At 35.1% G+C, this 23,740-nt stretch overlaps 1 protein-coding gene and 1 long non-coding RNA gene across 2 annotated transcripts in view; one reads left to right on the top strand and one right to left on the bottom strand.

Moving 5' to 3' along the window:
- The window catches only part of rsh (Rap GTPase activating protein radish), a 120,000-nt gene that overhangs the window by 50,887 nt on the left and 45,373 nt on the right, over positions 1-23,740 (top strand). Inside the window, exon 6 of the mRNA XM_073075161.1 lies at positions 11,432-11,578. Within this exon, the coding sequence (XP_072931262.1) occupies positions 11,432-11,578 (147 nt within the window). The remainder of the gene's footprint in view (positions 1-11,431; positions 11,579-23,740) is intronic.
- On the bottom strand, positions 10,522-22,086 carry LOC140743684 (uncharacterized). Its single transcript, XR_012102491.1, has 4 exons — positions 21,932-22,086; positions 21,479-21,781; positions 11,412-11,557; positions 10,522-10,781 (listed from the first exon to the last, which is right to left on the bottom strand). It is a non-coding gene; the product is annotated as an uncharacterized LOC140743684 (long non-coding RNA).

The following is a 23,740-nucleotide window of genomic DNA, read 5'->3' on the forward strand; positions in this document are numbered from 1 at the left end:
TATTTTTTTTAGGTAAGTATTATATTAAGTATCATAGTTATGTTCCTACCGCTGAAAAAGAATAGTAAAAATAAAGGATTAATTATAAATTAATTTCAAACCTTGCATGTACGACCGCTAATAGCAAAATTTAAGCGTTTCCTCGCTTTGGCTACGTTAAGCAGTCAGCCGCAGGTCCAACCTACCTAATTGTATCCTTCACCGCAGCTCACCGCTCATCGTGTTGACGAGAGACATAAACATAAAATATTAATTTGAAAAGCTAAATAGAGAACTATTATAACAAACAATTTGCCTGCTTAAAAACATAGCTTATTTTTATAATATAGGAGTAGCAGATGAGCATGCAGTCAACCTGATGGTAAGTGACGCACAGATGCGCCGCTACCCCTGAGAATTAAGCTGGAACGCCTCAAAAAAGTTTGTCTCAAAACCACACCCTTCAAACCAAAACACAGCAGCTCTTAACGCTGCTATTAAGAGACAGAAATAGGTGTGGCGGCGGTGCCGCCGGAGTCGAACCGTAAAGGGTTCTACCTCCTTCAATGTCGCTCCCAAAATTGAAATGCATCCAACGATAGCTCATATGTTAAACCGAAGAAAGGTCCTCGAGTGGCTACCACGTGTAGTTAAAAGAAGTTCAGGCCGCCCCTCGACCAGATGGACCGATGACCTGAATAAGACGGCGGGAAACCGCTGGCTTCAAAGGGCACGGGACCGGGTGGAGTGGCGCCGATTAGGGGAGGCCTATATCCAGCAGTGGCCTCAAAAGGCTGATGGAAACCGATTGGGCTACAAATCGTGTCAAAGAGACATAAATATATATAGTCCATAGTCAGATAAAAATACATTAAATAAATGTATCCATTCATAACATATAACTATACCTTACATTATATGTAACCCACTAACCCACAACATAGATACGGCAGAGAAATGGGACCCCACAAACAAGTCATTCATAGATCCCTTTGTCATACACCGGAACACGACCCTATATACCTACCTGTCTATCGTATTCAAAGGGTTTTACTACGAAAATCGAAGGAAAGAAGGTTCTTTGTCAAGTAAAGCTAGGGTTGCCTCACGTACTATAAATATGTACGAGTAGTATTTTACTGTAAATATATTAGTCAAATAAACCGTATATTAAAAATATTTGTAATATAGTATTTTATAGAATGATGGTAGATCGTCAATAAATATAAACTGCTGCAGAGAATCATGTTCTTTTAGGGTTTGTATGTATGTCTCATTCCTTAACACGTCCTGCAACTCAACCGTCGTAGCGAAGTTTAACATATGTGGTGTCATTCGATTCGTTAAAATTATGGGAGTAACATATTTTTAAACAGTCGATATTTTTGATTTCATAATAATTTTCTGCTTCCTAAAATATTATACCAAAAGGCGCCAACCCTAAGGACTTTGTTTGTTTAGCTCAATGGAAAAGTTAATTCTAACTATATACACACAAAGACAATCAAAGAGGCCTAATGTACAAAGAGTTTTCTTGTAAGAAAATTCTTCCAGTAGATCCTTTGAATGAAAATTTTTATACAACAATTTGATCATTAATATACACAATGGTATGAAAGGAAATTCCACATACCTAATAGTAATGAGCACGAATTCGTCCTCTCAATACCCCCGAGACATGGAATCCTCGAGTTTTGAAACATAAATAAATATTAATTATCGCTTGGTGAAAGTGTGAAGGGAAACATCGTTAAAAATACTTGTGTACCTGAGAGTTCTTAAAAAACTGTTATCAATGGTGTGTCATCCTAAACCCATCACTCTGAGGGGAACCTCATGTCCGGCAGTGGAATAATAACTTGACATGACTAATAATAAAACAAACTACAGCTACTAAACGTTAGGATCCATATGTTACTTATTATCAAGATTTTTTATAGATCTGCATGATCTGCTTTAAAACACCACTTTACTTTTAAGTATGACTTAGAAACTGTACTATACTAATGGTATACTCCGCTTAAAATTGCTAGTCCGCTCTGAATATAGAAATTAATCGCGTCGCCATAGCAAAGTGTATGACTACACCTGCTCGCAACAACTTCAGAGCGGACTAGCAGTTTGGCGCGAACAATATCTACAATACCTACTTACTCATATAACAATATTATTGTAAAGTACGTAAATCTTCGCGTCCTGCAACTTTTGGCAAATAGCATTAAAATTTAAATAATTAAATTGTAATATAATTGCATTCGATTCCGAAGCTTACCATCCACCCGCTGATAAATAACTGGAAGTTACAAAGTAAATTAAAACTTAATCTCTCCGACCAATCCGCCTAAAAATTAAAGGATTAAAAAGGAATTTATAGTATAAATTGAGTTACGAGTTATAACTCAGTTACGTATTCCCGTATTCGGAGATAAGTACCTACTAGTGATGTGCTGGATATCCGTATCCGTGGTATCCGAGGGAGAAAAATATTTGTTTTTATGTCCGTCATTTTACTGTGGATTACATATTACATTTCATGAAATCAATAATATTTTAAGTCAAGAACGCAATAAAATACTTTTAAACGCACTTTTATTGTTTTAAATTACATATTTAGCAATATACGTGCAAAATTGCACTTTGTACAAATAAATAAAAAAACATTTAATGTAGTAATTTATAGATACGATAACAGACGAATTATAGGTATACCAGCTATAAGGTATATCTATTAAATTAATAATACAAATCATTAACCGTTGTTTGAAGGGCCCGCTCGTCAATATCGACTGAGTATAAACTTTAGACGTATCCAAATTTCCGAATGTTGAGCCTATTGATCCGTATTTGTTTCCGTATCCGCAGACATATTTTTATGATCTGCACATCACTAGTACCCACCGTCGATTCTGCGTGATGACGCGATTTAAGTAAATTAAGATTCAAATTTGTAATTATGATGAATGGATATATAATTTTATGTTATTGCTGTGAATAATAAATGAACACCGCTTTAAAATATAATTTTAATTCATCACCAAACGAAATTAGCGTTTTGTGTAATTATTTAGGAAATTGTTCTGCAAATTAGGTATTGTTAAGCTTACATCTCACAGCTTTTTTACAACATTAAAATTGTAAACAAATAAAATTGCGTTGTAACTAAATAAAGCATTAATAAAATTTAATAGACTTACAGTGAAATTATTAACGTCAACCCTTCACCAACCCACAGCTGGGCACCGGTCTCCTATTAGAGTAAGGGGGGTAGTCCGTCGCGGTGGTCAAATGTAAAGTGGTTGGCTTCACGTACCTTTGAGATGTATTATCTTAAAGATTGCTCGGATACCTTACGTTATTTTCCTCGCCATTAAAACAAGTAATAATGATCTTAAAGTTAACTTTTAAAAATCACTCTTGTGCGATTAGGATTCGCGTGGGCTTCGAACCTCGGATTCCTCCATAGGGAACCACGTCATTACAGCTTTGGCTATTACCAAAATCATACAAATCATCAAATTAAAGCTAATCAGTCGACACGGAAAGCCGTATTTTCTAACACCGACACTTTCTCTTACAGAATGGTGGGCACGTGACAATTGGAAATTGTTTTTGCACCACAGTTTTCCGGGACATCCATCCCTTTGTGTTACCGTAACGTGGAATATCTAAATAGAACATATATTTAAATAAAACCCACTAAGGTTACACTTATCGTGATTTGATTGCTACGATATACATAAACGCTTTCTACACTCACAGCCCCACACTAGGATTCCCTGTATCGTGGGTGCTATGGACACACACAGAGACAAATACACTCATACTCAAACACCCAGACCCAGAAACAGAAATCTAAATTCATCATTTAGAAATCTGTCTGGCCGGGGATCGAACCCGGGACCCTCTGCGCGTCAGACCGACATGGTGACCGCTCCGCCACGCGGGTCGTCAAACGTCATATACATGTGAGACATATGTATTTAAAACTATGGTGGTAGAACCGAATGGTGGTACGAGTACAAAGGACATTCCTAATCAGGCCTACATACGATAAGAATCACCTAAGATCGACCGCTATGTATAAGCACACGAGTAAAAAAACATAAGTATCCCTTCCTTACTAAATCGTTCAAACCAGAACACAACAGACATGTTCTTCCGAGGCGTTCCAACTTAGTCCTCATGTGTAGCGGCGCATCTGTTACCGATGTCAGGTAGGAATATCTAATCCTATCTAGGGTTGATTTACAGATGTCCATGGGCGGCACTAGCCACTTACCATCAGGTCGAGTGCATACTCGTCTGCTACTATATTATAAGAAAGAGAGAGCTTAACTCAAAAAAAATTATGTCACTAGTGCTATAAGTCAAATATAGTAGGTCGAACCACAAAAGTTTCTCCTACAATAAAACATTAAATAAACCAATCAAATAACATGTTATTGCTAATGTGCTATATTAGAACGCTTTACGTTTGTTTATCTCCCTTACTACACCTTCGTAACTAAGATACATAAGCTTATGTTATAAGACACGTTGGCGACACAAATCGCAAATTGTGTTGTTTCCGTCCCATTCTGTGAGCGTAATATATTTGCAATCCCCTCCGACAGTGCGGACAAAGTTCACCACTTTACTGCCTCACCTGTGTATAAGAACATAACACATATATACAATGGTACTTTTATACTTTTCTTATATATACTATAGGAGTATCAAGCTGTCCACCTGATGGTAGGTGGCTACTGCAACATGGACATGCGCAATCAACCCTAGATAGGATTAGATATTCCTACCTGAGATCGATCACAGAGACGTCGCCACCCCTGAGGGCTAAGCTAGAACGCCTCGGATAAGTTTGTGTATATACCACACCCTTAAAACCAGAATACAGCAGCGCTGAACACTGCTCTTATTAGGCAGAAATAGGTGTGGCGGTGGTGCAGTCGGAGTCGAACCAAAAAGGGTTCTATCACCTTCTATGTGTACTATGTACATTTACTAACATTGTTAGAGTTTAATTTTGTTTTATGGGTTAGTTATTTTGCATGGTCTTACACCGTCACCTTATTAAACGAAGTTAATACAGTGTGTAATATTTTATAAAGAGTAGTCTAGACTAAGTTAGACGAAATCTTGCTGTATTTTAGTTTCAAGATTGTGGTTACTCGTAAGGGAGAAACGTGTCACATGGAGCGTTCCAACTTACGCCTGTTTTTAATAATTAATCTATTCAATTTATGTATCAAAGGTGGAAATTTGACAATGTCTAATATGAAGAACTCATCAAATATCGGTTTATGAAAAGAATACATTAGATATATCGATTATTAAAGACAAGCGTTAGTCCTCAGAGTAGCAAAGTATCTATGACCGACCTTAGGTAGGACACTGATCCTATCTGAGGTTGGTTACAGCTGTCCATGACCGACGGTGGCCACTCACCATCAGGTAACATACATGTTCATAAATAGGTATTACTTCTATTTCATAAACGAAATGATACACATAAAAATCTTATCTTTTATATCATTCGTTTAAAAAATGAACTGTAAATGTAACACGATATGAAATTAAATTTGCGAGAACGCTGCCGACGTTCGTTTGCAGAGACCCAAAATACATATTGAAATATTAATTAAACTCTCACATGGAATGATAAAGCACGTAGTTCAAAAAAACCTTCGATGTGTGGCTGGTATAGGTATGTAAATGAATGGATTTCATTTATCTTTACATTGATCAATACGAGTATACTTGTAGCTATGTATATTGTATATTTATATTCATATAATATAGGAGTAGCAGACGAGCATGCACTCCACCTGATGGTAAGTGACTACTGCCGCCCATGGACATCTGTAATCAAACCCAGATAGGAGTATATATTCCTACATTAAGTCGACCACAGATTCGCCGCTACTCCTGAGGATTAAGCTAGAACGCCCTTTCAAACTAGAACACAGCAGCGATACACTGCTGGTATTAGGTGGAAACCACCACCAATCCTGGTGGTGGTGCCGTCGGAGTTGAACCACAAAAGGGTTATACCACCTTTAAAAACGTTTGTGATGAATTTTCACCTTGCTCATGTGGTCACTTTAGTGGTCCCTGATATTATTTGTCAAATGTACCTAGATCTTCATTATTACAGTTATTAATTAGGAGTTTGTTAATTTAACGTACAACATTTATTTTTTACAATATCATAAGAAATCATAAAATGTTAAGCCGACGTTAAAAAACACTTAAACTTTCAAGATTTCCTTTGTCTATGGTTATAAAGATAAATTATTAATCACTCAGCTCAATAAATCCTTTGGATGTCTGCCTAAAGCAGAAGATCGTACCTAATCTAAATCTTCAACATGTCAATCAGGTATTGTGAGAGCAATACCTCTCGGGTTGTCAAACATACATCCATATCAGTAATCAGATAAATAGTTACTTCGTTATGTACAAGTCTCGATATTCGGATCAAGTTTATATTTTGGCTCTCTAAATGCGTGAGACTCCAATTAAAAATAATTCCATAAACCGTCTTTAAATGCCTGCCAAACGTGTCAGCGTGTCAAACTGGTATTGTGACAGCAATACCACTAGGAACGTTATGATCATATAACGCTTTTTCAATAATCAAATAAGTAAATAGTTACCTCTTGTTGTACACATCTCGATATTCGGATCCAGTTTATATTTTGGTCCTCTGAATGCGTCAGGCTCCAAATAAAACCCTTCCCATGGAGCGGAAATTAATATTTCCTTTGTGGGACTTCTGATAAAGAAGCCAGCATATAGGTCAGTGATTTTTTTCTTTTATCACAATAAAGCCTTTTCTTGTAATTTGCTACGAGTACATTTTTATAGGGTCCAAATTATTGGCTTATTTTTTGTTCTCTAGCCTTTTCTAACGACTCGTAAGTAACTTTGTTATTGGAATAAGAAATAAAAGTAATTTGAATACTACTGAAATAATCTTATTTTTATCTAAAACAGTGCTAGACAGTTGAAATTAATTATGTATGAGTCAATCTCGAATAATTATCATTTCGATCTGGAATATATAACTATCATTTATTTTTCAATCATTTCAATTTATCTTTTAATGATTATGTTAGGACTCCTATATATATAATGCCACTGCTAGCTTCACGTTCATATAGAAAAGGGATTCGCAATGAATCCCAAATAGTATCATTGATCCGAAAGATTGAAAAAAAAATCAAGAGAAGAATCTAGAAAGACGACAGCCAGAAGAAGAAAGAAGAAGAACTAAAGGCTTCGGTCCACTCTAAGTATGAACACCAAGCGTATTGGACAAGTTTGGTGTTCTACCTTACAGTGGACTGCGGCCTTTTCTGCAGTATACGATGAAATTCAAGAAAAGAAGAGAGAAAACGAAGCTAGAAGAAATATAAGAAAATAAATAACGAAGAAGGAAGAAAGAAGAAAAACGGCAGAAGAGCATCTATGATTTCCATTTTTTTTCGGGGTATGATTAGTGATTTCTAAGATAAGATAAAATAATTGATATCATAATTTCAGCATTTAATTCATAAAAACTAAAAAAAAATTGTCGAAACATATTATTTTAAAATCATTTGTAATGCAAATCGATGCAATTTACGTTACACATTGTTTTGTATACATGAATATTTCATCAATAATAAAAGTTGTGTACTATGTTTACTTTCAAACGTAAACTTCGTAAAATATAAACAAAATTTTTCACAGAAGTGTACCCACGACGCTGAGATGAAAATCGATAACCGGAGAATATTCAATCACCATCAGTGTATAAAATATTTAAAGTGTAGCATTTTGAAGTAACATTTCGTTTCCATAAAATATTCAAAATCGATCCGTCCATACAAATGTAGCAATTCAGATGTAGCATTCAGATGACGTGGCATCTGTAGTAGAGATGGTGTTAGAGATTCTAAAAGTGGTAGAGCGAGCCTTCTGTGGTTCGACCCCGGTGGCACCACCACCACACCTATTTCTGCCTCATAACAGCAGTTTTAGTCGATAATATGTTCTGGTTTGAAGGGTGTGGTAAGAGAGGCATACTTTTCCGAGGTATTCCAGCTTAGTTCTTAGGGCTAGCGACGCATCTGTGGCGACTTCTGGTAACAATCAAATGTTATCTGGAGTTGATTACAGATCGAAATACTTTAGGACTAAGGCAGAACACCTCGGATAAGTATGTCTCTCTTACCACACCCGAAAAACTAGAACACTGCGTTTAACACTGCTGTTGTTAGCCAAAATTAGGTAAGGCGGCGACCACATATTTTTTTAGTATATGGATATGATACATATTTTTTTTAAATCATAACGACTATTCATCAGCGTAATGACAGCGTAATGTACGCTGTCATTAGTACTTGAAATTAAATACACTTTACTTCTATTTACTAAATATAATTCAGTTTTTATTTTACCGTACAAAAGCTTTCCATGTGTTATCGTCATTCCCTTCGCATTTGCGCCATTCTACGCAGAGGTCGGGATATAGGGGTCAGTGTAAATATTTTATTTCAAGGGGTCATCCTTGCGTCGTGTTGTAAACATCAGATTTACGGAAACAGAAGAATCTTTATTATTAAAAGTGACGCTCTTTGTTTTAATAAGGCTACAAATATAAATGACTATAATGCAATACTAAACTATACTAATATTGATTTTGGATCTACAATTCATTTAGTAATCAAATAAACTTGATGTATTACATTACATGTATTACATTTTTTGCAATATCGGGTAAATAAAAACCGGTTTACTTTAATTCTTGATTACATGCATGTGAACATATTTACTACTTAGTTCAAATTTTAAAAATGTTAAAATGTTTATTTAATGTTCTTCTTATATATGAAATTCTCGTGTCACAATGTTAATTACCGTACTCCACCGAAACGGCTACTATCTTTTTTTCATACCCCTAAGTGATAAGGGTTGTTCACCCTTAACATTTTTTTATTTATATGGCAACAACGTTTGCCGGGTCAGCTAGTTATATCTATAAATCAATATCTATTTAAAATATATATCACTATAAGGACTACATTCTAGCCAAAAAAACATTTTGAGTACATTTTCACCTAACTGTGGAGGGTAATGTTTTCCATATGCATGTAGTAATGATGTATATATGTCACATTCTTTGGCACGCCCTGTAGCTCAAACCGCTTGACAGATTTTAATATAAAGTATCGTTGGATTTGTCTAAATTGTGGAAATGATTACAGGCTATACTAATAAAGCAGTCGTTTATTGGTTTTCATAATAATTTTCCAGTTAGATTTAAAACCTTTTGTTAAAATTGTACAACTCATCTAATCATGATCGATTTTCTTAAAACCTTTCAAGCAACGATGTGGCCCTCTTGGATATAAAAGGGTTCTGTTTTTTATTCGAATTGACTTAACCAATCCATCCAATCGGCAGTATTTTAGTAGGTACATTTATTAGATGTAAATCGCTGAGCGGAAAGTCAAATCAATCAGGAACGGTAGCATAATTAATCGGCGTGTGAATTAGGTAATTGACGTGGAATAATTGAGTAGTAATAAGTGGTACTTACCTTTCAATTATAAGGTTTCAAATTCGCTAATCCATGCTATTTAACCAAATTAACTTGAACCGCTGATTCAGTAATTATAATCTTAAGAAAGCAAAGAGTAGGTTTATAGTATATAATATTATGTATTTATCATACAGATACACATCGGCTTTGTATAGATGTCGGAAGCAGCCTTTGCGTTGTGGCTCCTAGGGACTAAGTTAAAACGCCTCAAATAAGTATGACTGCCTTATGACACCCTTCAAAGCTTAACATAGCAACGCTTAACATTATTTTTATTGGATAGAAATAGGTGTGCCGGCAATACCTACCCGGTCGAACCATACTAGCTCTAATACCTTTTAAAACTTACATATTTAATGCATTTTTATTAGAATCTATCTCAAATTTCAGTCCTGTTTTTAAATGTGGCTGTGGTTCAATTTTTGGCCTTCATGGTGGATTATTCCTCTAACTTAAAAAAGGACATATACCTATAGAACAATAATAGATTAAGGACGAATAGATTAAAAAGTGTGTTGGACAGGAAAATCCCCAATCTTCCCCAACAAGACGTTTCAACGATAAGTTTGTAAGCAAACCGGAATTACCCAGTTTGCGGCGGTTCCGACCGGATATTCTCTGTCTGCTTAAGCTTCTCAAAGAGTTGACGTAATAAAGGAACTTTTCAAATTAGTTGATAATACTCCATGATAATATTATAAAGGTAACCAAATCAGAATGGGTAATTAAACAAGGTAAGGTACGGTTATCAAGATACTAAGTATCTTAAATAGTTCGTCGATATCTTCATTCCATTAAATATATAAGTTCAAGTCTAGTACTTTTTGTATGTACATTTTAATAGAATGAAGATATCGACGAACTACTTAGTTCATCTGTATTATATTATTATGATAAGTACTTACAAATAGTTATATTATATGACGTATCATTAAAATATTTTCATTTTTTTTGCTCGTACAAACGCCATTTACATATAGCGGAAAGGTTCGGGAATGCAAGGAGGCATACTTACGTATTATCATATTGGAAATAATTTCTCATTTAATAAGAAATACATAAGTACGATTTAACCGGCAGTACAATTACATCAATTCTTCCCTATATGTGTTTATAAACTTCCTAACTTCCTGTTTTCTTAAGCCTTAAGAACAAGGACATAGACTCCATTTTTTTTCAAATTAAATGACACCGCTCTTTTCTGTCTACGGATCTGTAACAGTGAAATTTGGTATTTACTTTACAAACATTATGGATTTAATGTAAAACGGTTTGCAAGTGTACCTGACTGTAAAAGTCAGGGACTAAAACTAAACCCCTCATGGGATTAAACGGAAAGTTTATAAGCAAACCGGAATCATCCAGTTTAAGCTGCTTCACCGAGCTGACTGCATTAATAAAGAAACTTTTCGAATTAGGTGCGATGTTATTCAGATAATAATATTAAAAGTTCTGGCTCTACAAGAAGGTGCACTTTAGTTTGCGATTGTACAACAGATTAACTGACTCCAAATACATTGAGAGTGGACTTAAAGACGTTGATCATAGATTTTTCTATAATATACTTCTAAGTAACAAACAACTATACGTACATTTTGGTAAATAGTCACTGCCATCTAAGGACATTGTAAATCAAACCCAGATAAAATTCAAATCTTATCTGAGATCGACCACAAATTCATCGATATACCTGAGATAAATATTTTTCAAGCAATAAATCTACTGAGCATTTGGAATAAATTCTAAATACGAAAAGTAGAAAAGGTGACATTACCTGAAGGCTACCTGTTAAAATTAAACACCTTACTCAAAAAGAAATTCACGAATAATAAACATTGTTTACATCAAAACTATTATTTCCAGATGAATTCTGCGAGGAGTATCCCCACAGCCTGATCCCGACTCCGGGCTACTGGATCGAGTGCTCCCGCCAGAAGATCGCCACTGACACCATTTGGGATGAATCCGAGTCGGAACACGACAGTGGACCTGATCGGGAGAATGACCAAGGTTAGTGACCTTAAGAATTTTTTGTTGTTCTTTTGTAAGTTATTGGCAAAACTAATCTTTAAAGCTTAAAGGTACTGTTGCTTTCTTCGAAACAATCTGCAAGACATGAAACCACTGTAAAAAGGCATCGTAAAAAAATAATGCGTGAATACATTTGTATTGATTTTTTATATTGATGTTATTTAAAGAAATATTATTATATTATATAAAAAATACAAATGATGCTATAAAACCCTGGAACAACAATCTTGTTGTATAAAACTTTACCTATATTTACGTACATGTTGGATTGTTGGTATTTTAAAATATATTTTATGTCATGTGGTGATTTAGATCACAGTTTAACTTATCAGCAATAGAACATTATAATTATTTCTTGACAATTCTATGTTGCTCAATCTATAACATTTCATAAAAAGTTACTTCGTCTACAAAAATAGATTATAATAACACAGTACATAATTTTGTTTGAATTAAGTGAAGTCTTCAAGTATTTTTCTTGACCAAGTGAAAAAATAAACCTTATTCTAAGGGAGTTCGTTCATAAAAATAGCGAATTCATAATTATGATAACAGTGAAGGATAATACAACGAGAACTAAAACCTTTATGTTTAACAGCTCACTTTTATACTATCGAAGTAGCAGAAGATAATGTTGTCCCTCGGTGGTAAGTGGGTACTGCCACCCATGGACATTTACAATCAGCCATATAATATAAGATTTGATGACACTAGTGTCGTTTGAAAGTACTTGTAACATACAAGTAAGCTACATTTTTAAGCAATCAGGTTTTTGTTTTTGAAAAAAATAATACTACCAAGCTTAAAACCTCTAATACAACATATGGAAGATGGATAAAAATCACATTGAGTACCAAATATAACAGTCCCGTTTTACGAATTTTCGTACGGAGCCCTAAAAACTATTATTAAGATAGATAATATTCCAACGATAGTGGTTTAAGTGTTCTACGTTTAAAATCTTGTAGAAGTTCTCGTAGCACCTGTCATGATCAGAAAACACTGCAAATTATTAATTTACGAGAGTTTTTAAGTTTTATTAGTTGTTAAGCATAACCAAGGAATGAAAATTAAGTAAATTTATTAAACAGCATAACGTAAGGTATACGTTAATATTATTAAGATTTCACTACTTTACATTTGTTAAAGAAAAATGACAGGGATAGAACTACAATTCCTTTACGCACAAACGACAGTTACATTTTATTTTATTATTTTTACTCTAATTCAGATTCTTTTTACGTAAAAGGGTGCGGTATTTCCCGTCAACTAAAGTTACATCTGAGGTCACCCACATAAGTGTTCGTGACTAAAAAGCAATACGCCATACTACCAAAAAATACCTTTAGCAACAATTATAACAGTGCAAGATATAGCAGTAGGAATTGTTATAACATTTGCATTTCAAAAAATTACAGGGTAGTTACGGATTACCTATTTCTGCCCGATAAAATAGAGTTAAGCACCTGTATTCCGGTTTGAAGGGTGTACTAATGAAGATATACTCACGAGGCATCATAACTTAGACCACAGACGGCTCACCTTTGCTCAATGTCAGGTAGGATTCAAATCCTACCCGGGATTAATCTTACATATCCATAGGAGGCATTTTTCACTAACCACAAGATCGACTGAATGCTGGTTTGCCCTGTAATATGAAAAAAAGAGTAACATAGGCATTTCCCACATAAAGCAGGGCATAATTCAAATATTAAAGCAATAAATTCTGTTATATTACTAAGACGGTGTAGTGACTTTCCGAGGGAAAATTACATAAGCCTTAAGCCTATTAAAAGAGAACACTCACCACAAAGGGGCAGTTTCGTCTCTTGAGAAGCAAATTGTGATCTACAGTTTACTTTACCTCCAGATCCTTGAGAGCTGTTCAAATGTTTGGTTTACCCGAATTTTATAAAGGAGCTACGTAATTTATTTTCTTGAAGCGAATATTTTGAGGGAATTTTAAAGTTTTAGAATTCTTATTATAGATACAGAGTTTAAGTTAATAAAGGTTAACTTACATTAAAAAATCAATACATAATTTTTACCACGCTTTTATTAGCTAGACTTGTACCTATGTATGTGTGTAACGGATTCTTTGAACTCGATTTTTACACACTTTGAATGGTCCGATTAACTTAAAATTTTGAACAATTATAAGAACCGATGACAATACACAATTTAAATAATTTTAAAACCATTCTCCTCATCATCATCAGGAGTCAGGAATAACGATTTTCCTTGTGTGATTTTAGCGTGGTTTTTAATTTTTAAACTATCATTATTAGTAGGTACGTTTTGAAATATGATAAAACAAAATATAAAATATGAATAGTTCCGGTGAGGTACAATCGCTATAAAAATAAATGCTCAAAAACATAACTAACATAAATATTTACTTAAATCAAAATTACTTTTTAAATAATAAATCATAAAAATTATTACGATTTATGAAATTATTATGAATACAAATTATTCACACAATACACCAGGAAAAGAAATGGCACAACATTAATCTCAATTTCTTGTTTATAAATTCAATTTGCAAGAGAAACGTCTTAAGAAAACCTCATCATTAATAAGGTATTATTCCAGAAAATGATATACCGTCACCAAAAATGATAAATTATGTACCCGGCTCCAACCTCAACCAATCCGTCAAACCCAGATATGGTGCAAGTTACTCAATTTACGTCCCGAAAAAGGAAATATAGTATTACCTATATTATATTCCTGTGCCGCATCATTATATTCTTTAAAACAATATCGATATTAATATTCTACATTATATACTGCACTAAAACCTATTTTATAAAAAAAATATTTTAAATTTATTCATCCTGTTTACATGGAGGTAAATTTAATTTTACCTGTGCATTTTTATTTTAAACTCCTTAAAATAAAACAATAATGGCGTTTCTATATAGTAGACTACTTAATCGATTTTTAATGCGTATATATGTGTATATGTCTATGTGTCTATTCGGAATAAAACTTATTTCTTTTTTCTTATATTGAAGTGAGTTTAGAAATGCAATTAGACTATTTTTAATAAGAAAAATATTATCTTAGACACCATTGTAAAGCCCGTGAATACGAATCGCTTTTTAAATTATAAAACGGCTGAACCACAATTTTGTGCACTTCAGGGGCAGTCATATAAGCTGCATTCCACACTGAAAATATCTAGGTATAAATATCTTTGTGAGTAATAACTGAAAAGCCGCGTATGAGGTATGGGGTCACAGTCCTGCATTCTCTCTTTTGTAGTTATCTATATTATTAAGAAATAAACTGGCTTGTAGGCAACGGTCATAAGTCATTTCAAGGCTTACATGTTTTTACTTATAAAGAATCAGGGTGAATCTTTTGTGCTTTGACTGCAGAGGTAACATCGCCACACCTATTTCAGCCTAATAACAGCAGTGTTTGTGCTGCTGTGTCCGGGTTTGAAGATTGTGAGTAGAATTGAGTAGCTCGCGAGTGAGTGATATAAAAGATATATATCTTCACCAAAGAGCTATCATCATCAACCCATTACTGTCCCACTGCTGGGCACGGGTCTCCTCTCAGAATGAGAAGGATTAGGCCATAGTCCACCGCGCTGGCCAAGTGCGTATTGGTAGACTTCACATACCTTTAAGATTTTTATCTCTCAGGTATGCAGGTTTCCTCACGATGTTTTCCTTCACCGTTTAAGCAAGTGATAATTAATTTCTAATACGCACATAAATTTGAAATACAGAGGTGCGTGCCTGGGATTTGAACCTCGGACCCCTCGATCGAGAGGCCGCGTTTCTTAACCACTAGGCTATCACTGCTATCACCAAAGAGCTAATCACTCATCAACTCCGACGATTTTGAATTATATCTTTATATTTGCGTCACATGGTTGAGTTCAATTCAACAGTTTTACCAGTATACTCGCTCGCGACTCGCGAGTGAGTTATGAGTCAAATGAGCGACTGACTGAGAGAGTCTGATTTGAGTCAAATGCATTACGTATTAAACACTAAATTTAAATCTTTTTTCTTTGCTAAGAATATGAAAACAGGGATATACAAATAGTGTTGGCTGTGAAATTCATATATTGCCGAAATTCTTGCCAGTTTTGTATTAATTATAGGAATCAAAAATGTTGTCAAAACATTTTGATCTGATTCACTGATATACTGATATAAAATGTCGTTTATATCTTTACAGAGCTACTGAGCTAAAGTGAGTTACTGAGCTAAAAGAGTGATATATATCACTGAGTTCAAAAGATATATCTCTCTCTTTTCACTTTAGTGACATATTTTGCGCACCTCTAATTGTGAGAAAGCAGACATACTATAGGTACTGGGTAACTCCTCAGGGGTAACAACGTATTTGTGGCCAACCCTAGATGGAGATCTAATCTTATCTGAAATTAAATACAGATGAGGTGGACTGCATACTCGTTTTCTACAACTATATTGTTAAAAAAATGGAATACACATAGGAGCAAATTTTAATTTCTATTAGCCTCTATTGTAGCGTTAGTTGTGGCATTATAAGCGTTTTGTTTAGTTAATAGTCATTTAGCACAAGTTAGGAGTTGCTTTACAAAAGCTATCCCAAGTATAAGTTTATAATATCTTTACGCGAGCGATCCCAATAGCGATTAATAGCCAGCTAAAGTAAATAGTATAGTTAAGGAGTGTTATTGAGTTATAACTTTGATATATACTCTAGCTCTTACGTTAACTTACTTGTTGTAACTTGTTATTCTCCTATGGCTTCGTTTATAGTTTCGTTTTGTATATAGTTTAATCGATAAAATGGTATTATAGTAACGTAAAAGTTAATAACATCTACAGGTACAGACAAACGCTATGTAAAAAAGTGTACTATAAACGAAGTGATTATTTGACTCATAAAACGGTGTGGTCTGAAGTAACTCCAGCTCCACATGTTCCATTATGTTAAGTTTATCATTGTAGATAACATTTATTTTTTTAAAGATGTGTGTTATGGGTATCTTTCGCCGCTTCTTCTCCATATTGAAACTATGAAGTGACGGTAGATATATTGACGTTCAAAAAAAGTTCTGTAAAGAATCTACTTTGAATAAAACATTTCTGATTTGATTTGAAAGCGTGTCAAACGCGTGCCGTTGTAAATAGTGAACTATTTTCTTATACGATGTGTTACGTTGATATTTATCATAACTAACCCACAGAAACTGTCAAAATATGGTAAATAAAATTAGATAAGAATTTTTTGTCTGCAACGGTCTGTGCCTGACACGTTTAATGTCTGTAGATATAAAGCTAATATATAAATTTCACATTTTAAGTACATCTTTTTTATATGAATAAGTGAAAGACCCTTATACTTTTATGTTGATATCTGTACACAAGAGATTCTAACGAAGATTAATTTACAAGAAACAAGCTCCCAATCTGAATGTATTGGTCATACACAGCACGTAACATACCTGTGATAGTAGATTAAGTTGATTAGAAGTGTGATTAAGTTAGAGATCTTACAGTCATTCTGATAACTTCTGTTATATATATTTTTTGTGGTTTCATCTGCGTCTTTGAGAAACTATGCAATATTCCCTAGCGATTTTTAATTACTTACAAACCATATATATCTGAATCATGTTTTATTCATGAAATGGAATCATTATTCCAAGTTATTTTACGAGCTGATTTTGTAAATAGTTACTTCATATATATGAGTCTATTAGTGACTATGTATGGTCGAATCTTGCAAATAAAATTTAAACCTATTAACGTGAACAATTGAGCTGATATCATGCATAATTATTATGCATACGTTTGGTTTTGATGACAATACCTGTTTAGATTAAAGACATCATTTTCAAACCAAAGTTTTGGACAACTCAATATTATTTTATGCACCCCATGATATAGGTATCAAATAAAAGGGTTTTCTAAAAATACAAAAAACAAAATAACGTTACTAAGAAGCTTGTTTTTATTAAAAACTTTTTTAATATAAATTTATTCATCCTCGCTTGCTTATAGACGAGTCTAATAGCCCCATCGAGCGACGTTGAACTTCGAGCTAACTTGCTTATGCAAAGCGGATTGCTAGACGCTGTGGTACAAATGTTTTGACATCAACATAATCTTACGTTTCTTTGTAGTGTCAAATATACACAAATAATAAGAAATAAATATATACAACGAGCTTTTGCCCGCGGGTTCGCTCGCGTTACGAAGTAATATTTTCATCCCCTATTTTATCCCCTTTGGTGGTAGAATTGATCAATTCTACCACCAAATCTTTCTTAGCGGATGCCTACGTCATAACATTTACCTGCATGCCAAATTTCAGCCCGATCCGTCCAGTGGTTTAGGCTGTGCGTTGATAGATCACTATATCAGTCAGTCACCTTTGAGTCATATATATTTAGATATAGTATTGCGTGCTTCCCTGGATTTTGGTTAATATGCGTCAAATGTTTAAGTATAAGTATTTCTCTTTCAGTCTTTTAAAAGCAATCGGAAAGAATCTAGTACGAATCTTTTAGATTTAGCGATAACTACACGATAGGTAATTTAAATGATAGGTCGATCGTTTGAACCGTAATAACAGTCTTTGTGGTTCAACTAACGTTACACCTCTACCGCCAATTCGCATGGCTTTAAAATAATAGTGTGAAACGCTGCTGTATTCTACTTTGAAGTGTGATAAGATTTACATGAGGTATTCAAATATAAATCTGTGTGACTAAATACCTTCCTAGTGTAAATACCCAAATACAGTTTCAGTAATATTTGGGGTCGATGATAGAGGACCGTGACCACTTAGATACTATCTAGTTAATTTGTGGAGCGAAGTGAAAGCGTTTCTCTACTTTATAAACAAAATATTAAACATGTTGAAGGTGGTAGAACCCTTTGTGGTTCGACTCCGGCGGCACCACCGCCACACCTATTTCTACCTAATAACAGCAGTGTTAGGCGCTGCTGTGTTCCGGTTTGAAGGGTGTGGTAAGGGAGACAGACATTTCCGAGGCATTCCAGCTTAGTCCTCAGGGGTAGCAGCGCATCTGTGGCTGACCTCAGGTAGGAATATCTAATCCTATCTGGGGGTTGATTACAGATGTCCATGGGCGGCAGTAGCCACTTACCATCAGGTGGACTGCATGCTCGTCTGCTCCTCCTATAAAATAAAAAAAATAAAAAAAAAAATGTCAGTAATCACTGCTATCCGTGGATTTCATCAGGGTACCCATGGAAGTCAGAACCTTTACAAACAGTTTTTATGAGGTATAATATCAACTGCGATTATTGTCAAATTTGGAAATAGTAAATACTTTAATCATCCTACAAGCGGTGATGGCCTAGTCGGTATGGAACTGAACCGCTCGCTCGAGGGATCTGAGGATCAAATCCCAGGCACGCACCTCTAATTTTTCGAAGTTATGTGCGTATTAGAAATTAATTATCGCTTGCTTAAATGGTGAAGGAAAACATCATGAAGAAACCTCCACACCTGAGAAATAAAAAAAAGTTTCCAAAAGTATGTGAATTCTACCAATTCGAACTTGGACAGCGCGGTGGACTATGACCTAATCCATCTCATTCTGATAGGAGACCTGTGCCCAGCAATGGGACAGTGATGGGTTAATAATGATGAAATACTTATAGTCAATTGTATTCCTTAATCAATTAATAATTTGTTTTTGTTCTTCTTCAAGTGTAGAAAATATTTTTATATGACCATTGGATAGTAGATTCAGCACACGTTTTTAATTCATCGAGCGCCCGGTCATTATCTGCAAGTGGGAAGATCTCTGGCGCCCGCCGTCGCGTCTCTTCTCAGGAACAGCCAGGGCCGGATTCGGAGGGCAGGCGGAGCTATTCCCAGGACCTCCTAAAAAGAGACATCCATAATAGAGATAGAAAAAGTATCCAAATAACAGCAACTTTTACGTTATTGGCGATATAGAGTTATAAAATAAATAAGACTATGAACTATGTTATATTATTATAGATTTATTTATATAATAGACCAATCTCTTTAAATATATGTTAAAAAAATACATTTTTTTACAAACCGTTTTTTTCACAATTTTACCAACAATATTTGCACTTAACAAATTAACTCATTATTCGTGAAAATTATTACTTTTTGAAGGCAATCATTTTTGAAATACTAGAAAAAAATATTCCTGCCAGAAAATAATTAGAAGCCTCCGCTCCATCTTTGTCTCTGGACTACCAGACCTCCAAATCCGGCCCTGGAAACAGCATTCACCACACTTGAATGTAACGCTCAAAGATTATACTCATCTAGACAACCCTGCTTACTTAGTAAAATAACCCTGTAGTTAAAAAAATACATTGCAGGATACAAATTTAAAGTCATAACAGAAAAAAGTTATTAAAACGACAAAAAAATTGTATTCGATCAATCTTAAAAGAATTGTTGTGTGTCCAATCGGTGGCACTCTTGACGGGCTTGCAATCTGCCTGCTACTTCTTGCAGATTACCTAAAATGGTGATTGCCGCCCATGGATATCTATAATCAACTACATTGCACAGGGATTCCACTACGCCATCGGAGAAGTGTTTCCACTCCTGAAACCTCCTCAACTCGCACCTTTAGTATGTCGCAAACAATAACACAAAAAAATCTCAAAGGTATGTGAAGTCTACCAATACGCACTTGGCCAGCGCGGTGGACTATGGCCTAATCCTTCTCATTAAGAGACGAGACCCGTGCCCAGCAGTGGGACAGTAATGGGTTGTTGATGAATGATGATGATGAATGAAACAATAACACACAATACAAAGGTGTCGTCATCCATCGTTGTCCCCTGTTAGGCATGGTACAATGGTGTCCTCTCAGAGTGGGGGAGACTAGGCCATAATCCACCGCGCTGGCTAAGGAGAAATTGGTAGACTTCACACAACTTCGACCGTTAATTTCTAATACGCACACTACTTTTAAAACAGAGGTATTCCTGGGATTCGAACCTCGAACCCCTGATAGAGAGTTAAACCACTAGGCTAACATTGCCAATAACAAACAAGAAACAAGTGGTAAAGCAAATGGATTCCAACTTTTACGTTATTTAAATGTGCTCCTTCCCTTTGATTCCTTTTAACGACCCGGTGACCCCACTAACAATGTGGAACACAATGTCCTATTTTCAAGTACTTGTGATTCTGGGACCATTGTCCCGAGCTCTACAGGCATATGGCGTAGGGATGGCAATTACTTGCAAAAAAATCAAAGTTCGAAGAATCGAAAAAATATCAACTTTTTCAGAGTCTATTTTTATACCATACTTGGTTAAAAAAAAACAGGTAAGTAGTCAATTAACCGATTCCGTGCGGATGGCACAACAGTTGTGCCATGCCATTTCTTTTGTGTATGGCGGGTGGCACCCGAGAGGTGCCAAAATTTGAAGCCATAAAACTTGGATAAATTGACGTTTATCAAAGTTGTTCTGAAAACAAAAGTATATATCACGTAGTTCCTTCCTAGAATGTCAGTTTCACATACTTCAGGGATTGTAAACCTTTCAAAAAAATATATTATATTATTTTGCAAATTATTATGATTGTATTACTATAATAGTACCTACTTTAATAGTAAGCCTTCGTTAATAGAAACTGGATTAAAATATTTGTACTTTGGTGTTTATCTTTGTCTGAATAAATAGCGCAATCAATTTCGGTATTCTATTAGAAACCTATCCATTAATAGTTTGAATTTTTATTCTAAACGAAACACCAGAAAAGAACTATCATAGCGCTCTCCACGTCTCGAATGTTCATATTTAATTTTATAGTAACACTAAAACAATCAATTCATCAAAAACTTACAAAAATGTATACAACACCTGATAGAAATAAGAAATTTACCTACCATTTCCGTTATTACACGTAGATAGTCAGTTTTGTAAACACCAATCGAACAGTTAAACCATTGACTTTCGCTTTTGGGCGGCTACTAAACTTACAGGAAAAAGCAAAAAAAACGATAAGTTACAATTCATGGCGGATGGCACCTTAGCGGTGACATCAACGTCCCTGGCGTTTGGCACCACAGTTGTGCCACGAAATATTTGTTCGCCGCCAGGCGTTAAAGTTTGTCCAAAAGGCCGCCGCATTGAATCGGTTAAGTCGTTTAGTGAGTGCATGGATTTGGAGAGTACACATTTAACACTGTAAATAAAAAAAACAATATTCTAGACTCAGTACTTTAGTGGATAAGGGCGGGAGGGTGATAAAATTCTGTCTTCTCTCTTAGTTCTAAAGTTATTGAACTATGTATTTCAGAAATATAACAAAAATATACATATTTGAGATACCTACGACAAGTATGTTCATTTGAAATACACTTCACAAAACTTCTACATTTACTACATGTTTCATTTCGCCGCCCAAAGCTCCACTTCAATTGAAATTTATTAGTTTACGTTAACCTAAAAAATAACTAGCTTTCTTGAAAATTAATATATACTCGTAGCCATAGAGATTGTTGTCTCATTTGAAATAGGAAGTACTAACACTTGCGGCGTCCATTTAGATACTCGTATTTTGTTTGACTGTTTGATCTGATGCCTACATCGCCCCAAAGAATGAGGTTCCATCCTCATCAACTTGACCCTTGGCGGTCCTCCACGGTTCGGTTTGCACGGTCATTTTTGCCGCGTACGTGCAAAATGTGAAATGAACTTTCTCCTGAAGACCTGATTCCTTCAGGACTATGACATAGGGCTCTTCAAGGGGGTGTAAAAACAGCTCTCCTTAAAAGCCAGCGACGCATTAGCGACTCCTCTGGTGCTGCAAATGTCCATAGGCGACGGTAATTGCTTTTCATCAGGTAGCCCATCTGCTTTATCGTTAGAGCGTTTTCAGATTATCCGATCCGATATCGGTGTCGGACGACGATAGCCGACATCCGATAGCCGACACCATGTGCTATTTTCACATATTTCCGACAAAATCGTTCCGATACGGCCATTTGCTCGATAGCTTAGTGCGGACAGGTCATCATGGCAGACTATAATAGAAAACTTTATTTGCTGTATCTCTTATATTTGAGACGCAAAAAAAGATCTGTTCACAGACAGTATTGGATACATCCTATTGTGGAAGCTAGATATTCAGAGGGAGCATTTTACACTCTTTTTAGCAAGCTACAACACGCACCTAGAAAGTTTTTTAATTACTTTCGTATGAGTGAATCCACATTCAATTATTTGCTAATTCATCTCACAAACAGTATCAAGAAACAAGACACACATTTTCGAATGGCCGCCGCGCATCGGGCTCTACGCACACAGAGACAATTTAGATACACGTAGAGCACACATACAAACATTATCGCCCGACGGCTCACGGGCGTCCGATGGTGTCGCCAGCATATCGCTGTCGGCTCCGATATCCGATATCGGAACGGACAATGTGAAAGGCAGGTACATGTTTCATACATTTTACTTACCCCGATATCGTATCGGCGGCCGATACCGATATCGGATCGGATAATGTGAAAACGCTCTTAGGTTAAATATATATTAAAAAAAAAGGTCTGTGGTGCCTATTATGTGCTGTGCCGTTATGTGTCGTGCTTAAAGAAGAAGAGATTGTAACATTGTGTATTTAATCGGATAACAACCGCTATGACTCCAGTTTATGTTAATAAGAATAAAATAATATATTAAATAGGTAGGTATTGCGTACAACCTTATGGAAGTCAATTATTGCAACGATGATTTGAATAACAGTTCATTATTATAATGTTGCACAACGGACATTTTCCAGTGCCAGCTAAGCCAAATCTTTACGTTATTATTTATAAAAATATCTATATTGTTCCAAAATAAAAAAATATATATAATAAATATTATATTAATTCCAGAACCAAATTTCAGATTCTTCGTTTCAATATCTATTCAGAGATCGAACCCGGCACTTTGTATGTTAGTTAGTACCGGGTGTGCTACTCCGTAAGATTTCTCGCGATGTTTTAATTTATAGTTAAATTATATTTTTAAATAGCTGTGGCCACCTCGCAATACGTAACTCGGTCTCTTTAAGGGGTCCGAGGTTCAATCTGATTTTTCAAAACGGCATAAAATGGTGAAATAATTATTCTTTACGCTTCCCCATATTATGGAT

The sequence above is a fragment of the Epargyreus clarus genome, unplaced genomic scaffold (assembly GCF_041222505.1).
Source record: "Epargyreus clarus isolate Ecla_fem2 unplaced genomic scaffold, WU_Ecla_fem_2.2 ptg000001l, whole genome shotgun sequence".
Lineage (NCBI taxonomy): Eukaryota > Metazoa > Arthropoda > Insecta > Lepidoptera > Hesperiidae > Epargyreus > Epargyreus clarus.